Source organism: Mesocricetus auratus, unplaced genomic scaffold (assembly GCF_017639785.1).
Source record: "Mesocricetus auratus isolate SY011 unplaced genomic scaffold, BCM_Maur_2.0 Super-Scaffold_100003, whole genome shotgun sequence".
In the NCBI taxonomy this organism is placed as follows: Eukaryota; Metazoa; Chordata; class Mammalia; order Rodentia; family Cricetidae; genus Mesocricetus; species Mesocricetus auratus.
The window spans coordinates 37,640,157-37,649,874 of NW_024429188.1; the positions used below are offsets into that span (position 1 = coordinate 37,640,157).

At 37.4% G+C, this 9,718-nt stretch overlaps 1 protein-coding gene across 1 annotated transcript; it reads right to left on the minus strand.

The window, feature by feature from the left end:
• Positions 1 to 296: 296 nt before the first annotated feature.
• On the minus strand, positions 297 to 2,531 carry LOC121139830 (melanoma-associated antigen B10-like). The gene is made up of 2 exons (XM_040743830.1): positions 2,418 to 2,531; positions 297 to 1,744 (listed from the first exon to the last, which is right to left on the minus strand). The coding sequence occupies exon 2, from the start codon at positions 1,693 to 1,695 to the stop codon at positions 703 to 705; it is 993 nt and encodes a 330-aa protein (XP_040599764.1). The 5' UTR covers positions 1,696 to 1,744; positions 2,418 to 2,531; the 3' UTR covers positions 297 to 702.
• Between the last annotated feature and the right edge of the window lie 7,187 nt (positions 2,532 to 9,718).

Below are 9,718 nucleotides of genomic sequence, written 5' to 3' on the forward strand. Positions count from 1 at the left end.
TCTCATTTATTTGCTGGAGTGTCATCTTATGTAGTAGTTCCTCCTAGACTCCAAAAGTATAAAACCAGTGTCTCATTCATTATGTCATTGTTTTCTCCTCCTGCTCCTTTGCTGTCTTCTTCCCCACACATTATCCCTATTTACAAAGAGAAGATGTTTGGCATATGTTTGTTTGGGGAACAAAAATGTCAATGAATAAGAGGGTAACTTTATCATAATTTATGTTTGCATTGTTGAATAATAAATGAATACAGATACATAAGTTTAATTTTATTTTATTTTTTGGAACAGCTGATATCAGGAATCATAAAAATCAAGAGTGCATCATCCAATACATTTTTCACATTTTCTTGCAACTTATTTTATTGATTTTTTATAGTATAAGAAAATGCTTATTCTGGTGTCATGTTTTCATGTTTCAGGTAAAATGATGAACTGTTCTCAATTTGTTTTCAATACTGAAACACCTGACTATTAAGCATCACAATGTTAACTGTTTAGCACATATCAGTTATATAATGACATGATGCAGCTAATTTAACTGTTCTAAAAGGAAGTTCGAAAACTTGGAAAAGCTAATCTGAAGGTTATTCATCTAAGGCTATAAATATGTTATGGATTATTTTCTCTCCAATACCAACTCAGGCAAAGTAATAATTATATTCAGTAATTGTTGGAGAAACTGCTGCAATTGTCATTAGATTACGAACCAGGTATGAGACCAATAAGAATCATAGATACAAATTTGCCTTCGATTCTCTCTTGCTCGTCTCTCAAAGCATCTTGATACAAGGATGGGAAGGCACTTGGCACAGTATTATGGATCTTGGCCAGAAACTCGAGGACTCTCATTTTACCGGTTTCAAATTGGGCCCTGGGACCCCACAAGAATTGGTAGCATGAAGAACCTCTGTAGGGTACCCGCTGATACTCCAGGTATCCCTCATTCACAAAATCTTTAGTGATGAGCTTCTTGACATTTCCATAGACGAAGTGATCAACTCCAGCATATACCCCCATCAAACTAAGCACTTCCCAGATATACTCTTCATTAACACAGCCGCCTTTCATGAAGATCACACACAAGATTGTCACCAAGAGGCCACTCTTGGGCATGATTGCCTCACCCTCCATTATTTTATCACCTGCAGGATTTAATAAGCTGACAAGGGCATAGCAGTGCCTGATAGTGTCAATTTCCTTAACATCGATTCCAAATGCCAACACCATCAGCTCAGAGGCTTTCTTAAGAACGTCGGGGAACTTTTCCTTATTCTCTGGGATGACATGCTTTAATATGTCTTCCTTTTTTATTGGCTCACTCTTGATATACTTTCGCAGGATGAACTGTACCAATGAAATTGCTATGTCATCTCTCTGAGCTGAGGATGAATAACTAGTTGAGGGCAGCGCCCAGGAAGTGCTTGGTCTCTCCTCATCTTGGCTCTTCTTACCTATATCTGACTTGGTATATGAAACACTTACAGGAGCAATAGTGGGTTTCTGAGTCTTCTTACATATGCCATGTGACTCAATGGCAGAGATGCTTTGGACATCGCTACTACAAAGGGGAGAAGAAGGAGTCTCTCTCTCTTCTGATGTAATGGTATGAGCATCCTGAAGAGACCTGGATTCACTTCGGGCCCAGTTGCGTCTCTCTCGGGCCCGGAGTTTACTTTTATGGCCACGAGGCATGGCGATTTTGGTCAGGGAGTATAATCAGAAGAGCAAGTAATGCCTCCACCTAGGGATGGGAGGATGAAATGATGGGTATGTAAATAAAGGTGAGACCACCTTGGTCTTTAAACCAAGTTTGCCTCTACAAAATTCTGTGACAGCAATGTATTAAAATCTACGGCGCCCTTGTCTGTTAATCTGCCCCCTGAGAACTCATTAAAGGAAATTAAAGTGAATATGAGTTCGATTGAGCCCTAATATCCCTGTGTAGGGGAAGCTAGAGATAAGAGCAGCTGCTAGCAGGTCTAGGTTGCAAGAAGTGAGAAATGATCATCTAAATTTGCCTTTAAAATCATCAGGTCACATCTGGATTTGTATTTAAGGACATCATGCCAACATAATGTCTCATTTGTAGCTCCTCTGAAGCTGTATCAGTAGCCATTAAGAGAAAACTGAGGTAGGAGCCTAGCCAGTTACACTTTCTGGGATTTCCCCAGAGCTTCCAACAAAGGCTAAACAGATTATAGTCTTCACTTGCAACCCTAAACCGTAGAACAAGGACCCCACCTCCCTGAAGCCTGACTTCCCAGTAGCCCCATCCATGTGCCTCCAATGATAGACAAGAGGGGCAAAATTCTGTATCTACCCTCTGATGCCATGTTGAGTTCCCTACTGAGGGGCCTCATTCAAAATCTTATCCTTTACTTTTTAAACCCCAGAAAATGTATTCCTTTGCTGACCTGAGTCTCTTAAACTGAGGTCAAAGTCTTCATTTGCTCCTTGGTGCTTCAAGGAAGAAGTGGGCGAAAGTTCAGAAAAGCGGCCATAGCCGAAGTCACTTAGCGCTGGCTTCGGTGAAGTACCAGTGCGGGGGGGGGGGGCGGGGGGGTCTGTTCGTACGTCACAGAGCACGGGAGCAAAGTTCTCAATGCCATCACCTTTAATTTTCCTGTCACTATTGCCCTCCGAAGAAATCTCTAGTCAAGGAGATGGAAGTCAGTACTCTATTTGACAGCTCTACGTTGGGTTTTATGTGATGGAAGCATGGGAGGGGAACTTGATTTTTGAGCAGGTTGCCACAGTTGAATGGGATTGGAGCTCATCGCTGGTAAGGGTGTGGAGGATGGAAATCTTCATCTTGGCTACTTTTTAAAATGTTCCTCGAAAATGTGAACTTCGAGAAAATTTTGAGATATTTCCCAGTTGCAATCTTTGGATTAGATTCAGACACTGGATACAGAAGAAGCTGCCAGGATCCTAGAATAGATGTTAGAGTTGTAAAGGCAAAAGATTCTATGACTTTGGTTCTGTTCACTAGTTAATATTGGATTTTGGAATAGTCTGTCTATTTTTTAAATTGGAAGAACCTGAACTCTTCTTCCATCTATATTAGGATATGTATTTATACCCGTAAGAATTGTGTGTGTGTCTCTGTGTGTGTGTGTGTGTGTGTGTGTGTGTTATTTTTGATGAAAGACTACCATTCCTATACATGGAACATTCTATTTTTATACTTGTTATCTTAATATTTTATTCACTATATAACTACTCTGCTTTCATTTGTTATATTATTATTTTAAAGGCTATTTCTCAGCAATAAATAAATATTAGTAAACTAAAGATGGTATAAGATTCTAGATTCACATAGCCTCAACTCAAACCTTTGTGCCAACTCAGCATGACCTGGATATTACTGACCGAATCTAAGTCACTGACCCAGATACTTCAGTGAAGCAAGACATATTCATTGTCACACAAGGAAAAGGCTAGACTGAAATCTTAAAATTCTCCTCCAACTAACTATCATATTCTTCAGTTACAGGCTACAGCCCTGTCTTTACCTCAGGGAATATGCCCACTTGCCCAAATACAAGTGTTAATTCAGCCACTACTCAGTCTTTCTCAAGAACTCTTAGTTTTGCTATTTATTACCAATACTGTTTTTTATAATATTGCCTATTTTTTTCCAGGATTATGTTTCATAAACAGCAATCCAAGTCTGGTCACCACATTGGTTGCTGAGGGGAAAGTACTGTATCAGTGTTTTGGGATTGCTATAACAAAAATACCATGACTATTTTCAGATGTGATAATTTGTAACGAAACCTTCAGTTCTTAAGTATACTTGAAATCACATAAATGAAATAAATCACTTAGCATCTTTGTTTAGCAATAAATAGGGCAAGCATCTTAAGTTTGTATTTTGCCTAAGACCATAAGGAGTGTCTGATGTTTTACATAATCTAAAATACTTTCCAAAAAATGCCCCCACAGAGTTGCTAAAAGAGCTATGCAATGAACAGTTTCTCATTTGTGGTCCCCCCCCTTCCGAGATGGCCCTGTCTTGTGTCAAGTTGACAAAAAAACTGACAAATTCAAAGTCCTATTACCACATAAAGTCACATTGAAGGTTGTGGTTTCAACATATAAAAAACAGGACATAATTCTTTGTCCATCAGATAGTAAATGTGTAAACAATTTAAGAAATGACATCTTCATATTAAGTATCTCGCATTGAACAAATGTACTAATTTATTTATTGACTCCATCATCCTTAGTCTATTTTGGCAGTTGCTTAGCAAAAGATTGTATACACAGTTGTTGTGTTTGATTGTATACATTGTTGTTGAGTTCATTTGTGCATAATTTAGATATATGCTATTATGCTTGTGTTATTTGTCTTTGTTGGTTTCATGTGGCAAAGTTCTTGGATTTAGTGATGTATTTAGCAGTTTATTGGTTTCTGATTAATTTGAGTATTTTATAGTTATTCAGTTTGATTTTTCCCAAATAGAGACCCATACCATGTATTGTTTCTCTCTTGATATTCCTGCTCTTATGTAGTTTGGTGTTTCACTATTTTGAGTATGTAGCTCCTGTTTAAACAATACATGGTATCATACATTTACATCTTGTCCTTGACTTTAATGTGGATGTTTTTAACATTTTAAATTCAATCAAGCTTATTGTAGATGTTATGAAATGACATTTGTCTTCTAATGAGCCTGTTCTTTTTTAATGAGAAGCAAAAAGAAGTGGGTTCAGATGGGAAGGGAAGTGGGGAGGAACTTGGAGGAGTTGAAGAATGGGAACAGTAAAAATGAATGCTGTATGAGAAAATAATTTACTTTTAACAAGAGGGAAGCATTTCTTTAAAAAGAGAATTCTCTTCTAATGAATTTTGCTGATAGTTTTTATCCTACATATAATTTATCAAACCTTTTTTATGCACATGTATAAATTGCCAAATGTCTTTTCTTCTCTAACTTATCTATGTAGGGAAATTCCAACCAGTACTTTAACTTAAATCTTTGCATTTCACTATCTACTTATTAATTACTTCACTGAATGATACAAATTGATTTTGATACATATCCCCACATTAATAAACTTGGCTCAAGGTGTCTTTATTTTTTAAGATTTATTTATTTTTATACATAAGTGTATATTTCCGTGCTGTTTATGTGCACCACATTTGTGCATTTACCCTCAGAGTTCAGAAGTATAAAGAGAAGCCCTTTTCTTGCCAGCAGCTTTGGTTTGTCCCCCGCCAGTCTCCTGGGCTCTGCCGCGTTGTAGTCCCCAAATAACACACAAGACGCTGTATTAATTATGAAGCTGTTGGCCTTGCTTGTTCCTCACTGGCTAGCTCTGACTTAAGTATTTACCCCATAATTGTTATTCTAAGTATTTCTCTTAATGGAGTAAAGTTCTGGACATCTTATCCCTATGGCGGGCTACATTGTGACTCCCTGTGTTTCTCCTACTCAGAGTCCTCCTTGACTCCTATTCCCAACTATCTTGCTTCCCTATTCAGTTCTTTATTGACATATACACAGGACTTCCCCAACACAGAGGGAATAGGATCCCCTAGAACTGGAGATATAGGCAGTTATGGGCTAGATGATATGGGTGCTAGAGAACAAATCCAGGACCTCTGTTCTTAGCCATGGAGCAATCTCTCCAGCTCATAAGACATTTTATCTTAAGGAAACATTATTTGTTCTTTGTACCTGAATTAATTTAATTGTTGAAAGTAGCTCAATTTTTGATCTTTTAATATAACTTAGAACAGTTTACATATGAAAAAATTGCTTTTTCTATAACCACTTTATGAAACTGGCCCACAAATTTGACTTTTTGTAGAATATTTTAACGACAATAGACTAGTATATTACACAGAATCACAGATTTGACAAGCAATTATAAGCAATCATAGAAAACTGTATGAACTACACTTAGTAAACATCATGAAAACAATGTCATTCATCAGATAACATTGCAGGTATAAGAGGGAGATAAAAGGTTGGAGGGGTGAGTGTGGCAAGAGTGGATAATGAACATGTATAAAATTTCAAAGAATAAGCTAATAAAAGTGAATATGAAAGGAAAACATACAAAATGTAAAGTAACATTTAAGCTCATATGAATGATGAGGAATGAACTCTCAGGGTTTTTAAATGAATTCTTAGTAAGTATGAGGCTTTTATCCTAGTGAAGAAGATGGTAGTTGTACAAACTTGTGAATACACTGAATTACATTTTTGAAAGATTGTCTACATATTTTACTTTGTTTTGATTAAACAGTGAAATCAATGGTACCAAATTATAATATGATCTGATGAAATTTTCAATGTATATAGTGGTAATGTCAAGTCAGTACTCTTTAAAATTTTTTTTAATTTTATATTTAAATTAGAAACAAGCTTGTTTCACATGTCAGTCCCAGGTCCCTCTCCCTCCCCTCCTCACCCAACCCCCCACCAGTCCTCCCAAGGAGGGTAAGGCCCTCCATGAGGGATCTCCAGAGTAAGATAGCAGTCTTATATAGTAGGGATATCCAAGAACCTAATATGACACTGAAGTTTCTACATTAAAATGAAGCTTTTAATGATTTATAAGAGCAGAATAAGATAAATTACATATACATACTATAATCCCTCAATTGCCCATTGAAATCTTGTAATAAAATACTATTTCTTTTAATTAACCTTAACATTTATGTTAAAGTTATTTTAACTATGAAGATTAACTAATTCATAAAACAAAAGATGGGTAAGAATAACAAGAAAATAGTAAAAGGGAGACAAATAGAAAATCAACAATCCAACCACAGAGGAGGGTTGCAGAGCCAGTTTAATAGTTAACAATGCTGGCACTGCTGTCGTGAAAGCTTGATTTCATAACCCAGCACCTACACAAGTTAGGATTCTGCATAAATGTCTGTTCCTTAGCTCTGAGGAGTGATGTAATGGGAGTATTTCTGGAGCCTAGATGAAAAGAAGCAAGCTCAACGATCAGGGAGAGACCTCTTCTTCAAAGTAGAAGATAGAAAGTAATCAAGGAGGACACTCTGTGCACTATTGTGACCTCTGAATACAAGTATGCACTTACAAACACACAATCACATAAACCCACACATCAAAATTAATATGAGTAATTATTCTTTAAATAACAAAATAAAGAGGGGATGGAGAAATGTTTCAGGGGTTAAGATTGTATATTGATATTACAAAACACCTTGTTCTGTACCTACATCAGGTGACTCACACCTCTTTATAAGTCCAGTTCCAGAAGATGCAGACCCTGAGTTGTACATACATATCCATACACTGACACAGACATAATTTAAAATAAGAATAAATTCTAGGGAGAGGGACCTGGAACTGACTGGGAGAGGGACCTGGAACTGACTTGTGAAGCAACCTTGTTTCTTATCTAAATTTAAACTGGAAAATAAAATAAAATAAATTAATTAATATAAAAAGAATAAATTCTTAAAATGCACAATGGACTACTACTCAGTGGAAAAAATGAAATCTTGAAATTCACAGGGAAATGGATGGAACTAGAAGAAAGCATCCTGAGTGAGGTAACCCAGACACAGAAAGAAAAACCTGGTATGTACTCAAAGTGTATATTAGACATAGAGCAAAGGATAACCAGTCTACAATCTACAGCCACAGAGAAGCTAGGAAACAAGGAAGACCCTAAGAGAGACATATAGGGACCTCAGAGAAGGGGAAAGGGACAAGATCTCCTGAATCAATTGGAAGCACGGAGGGTTTCCAGGGAGATAAGAGAAAGAAAAGGGGGGCAGGAGGGAGTAAGGAAATTGGAGGGGAGAAGGGGAGGAGGGAGTAAAACATGAAGGATCAAGGAGGTTGAGTTGGGGGAAGAACAGAGAAAGAGAGCAAGAAAAGAGATACCTTAATAGAGGAAGCCTTTATGGGCTTAACGAGAAATCTGGCACTAGGGAAATCTCCAGGATCTAAAAGGATGACCCCAACTAAGAATCTAGGCAATAGGAGACAGGCTTCCTTAAATGCCCTTCCCCTGTAACGAGATTGATAACTACCTTAAATGCCATCATAGAACTTTCATCCAGGAACTGATACAAGTAAAAGCAGAGATTCACAGCTATGTAGTAAGCCAAACTCTTAGAACCCAGTTGTAGAGAGGGAGGAGTGATGAGCAAAGGGGTCAAGACCATGCTGGGAAAAACCACAGAAACAGCTGACCTGAAGAAGTGGGAGTTCATGGGAGTTCATGGATGTAACATGTAGTCTTCCTGCCTGCCGCCTGGTTCCCATTATTGCTTTCAGCCCCCAAATAACACACAGGATACTATAATAATTATGAAGCTGTTGTCCATTTTCTTGGTTTCTTATTGGCTAGCTCTGACTTGATTACTAACACATAACTACTAATATATGTTTTATAAGGACTTATCTTTAAAGGACGCACTTCTGTAGCGTCCATTCCTCCCGGGAGATCACAACGACTCCCTTCACTACATTTCCCAGAATCCTCCTATACTTCTAGTCCCACCTATCTTGCTTCCTTATTGGCCAACAGTGTTTATTTACATATATACAGGACTTCCCCATCACATGGACCCCAATTTGAAAGTTGGGGAACCAGCATAAGACCAAACCCTGAATATGGGTGTCAGCTGGGGAGCCTAGATACATGGAAAGGGCTAGGTCCTACCCCAAATGATGTAACAGACTCTGATGATCCCCCATGGAGGCATCACCCTCCCTGAGGAGTAGATGGGGGTGGGATGATGGGAGAAGTCGTTCTATAAATATGTCTGTTGTATTGGTTGTTGAAAAAAAACACTGTTGGCCAATAGAGAAGCAAGATATGTGGGACTAGGAAATAAAGAGGATTCAGGGAAATGGAGTAGGGAGTTGTCCTGAGATCCTGAGAGGAGAGGACGCATGAGTTCAGATTCCTCGGTAAGGTAAGACCTTGCAGATATATATATATATGGGTTAATAATTATCACAGAGCTAACGAATAAGAAGCTCTAGGTGTTGGCCAACAGCATTATAACCAATAGAGTCTCTGTGTGTTATTTGGGGGCTCTTATTCGAGGCACTGTGACCAGGTTGGTGGGAAGATTTATCATAACAGTGGGATGGGGCATTGGTGGGTGGAAGAGGAAGATAGGAGGGAGAGGGAACTGAGATTATGTATAATGAGATTGCATTTAATTTAAATAAAAATTCACAAAAAGACATTAAATAAAATATAAAAGCAGAGTGATCAATAATTACATTATATAAAGGCTAAAAATTCACTAATAATAAAAGTAATGTAGATAAAAGTCATAAATACATGTTCTCCACAATACCACATTTAAATTTTATGATACCTAGATAAAAGGATGAAGACAGTACAACATATATACCATAAACAAACAAACCTGATGCACGAAAAGCCCTATATTTAATGCTCAGTATCATAGCTAAACAAATGAACAATAGAAGACTACACAAGAGGGCTCTCCTATTATGGAAATGGAAATTTCAGAACAGAAATTACCAGTGTCAAAGTGGACACAGAGTAATTATAAAACTGAATAATGATAGTACACTGAACTCACCAAATGCAAAAAAAATCTTGTGTCTAACTAAAAACAGTTACAAAAATGTAAAAATAAAAATGAATAGAACTTAAAAGAGAAAAAAAACAATTCCACATATACACACACAATCTCTAATATCCCTTTCTCAGGAGGCAAGAAATAAAA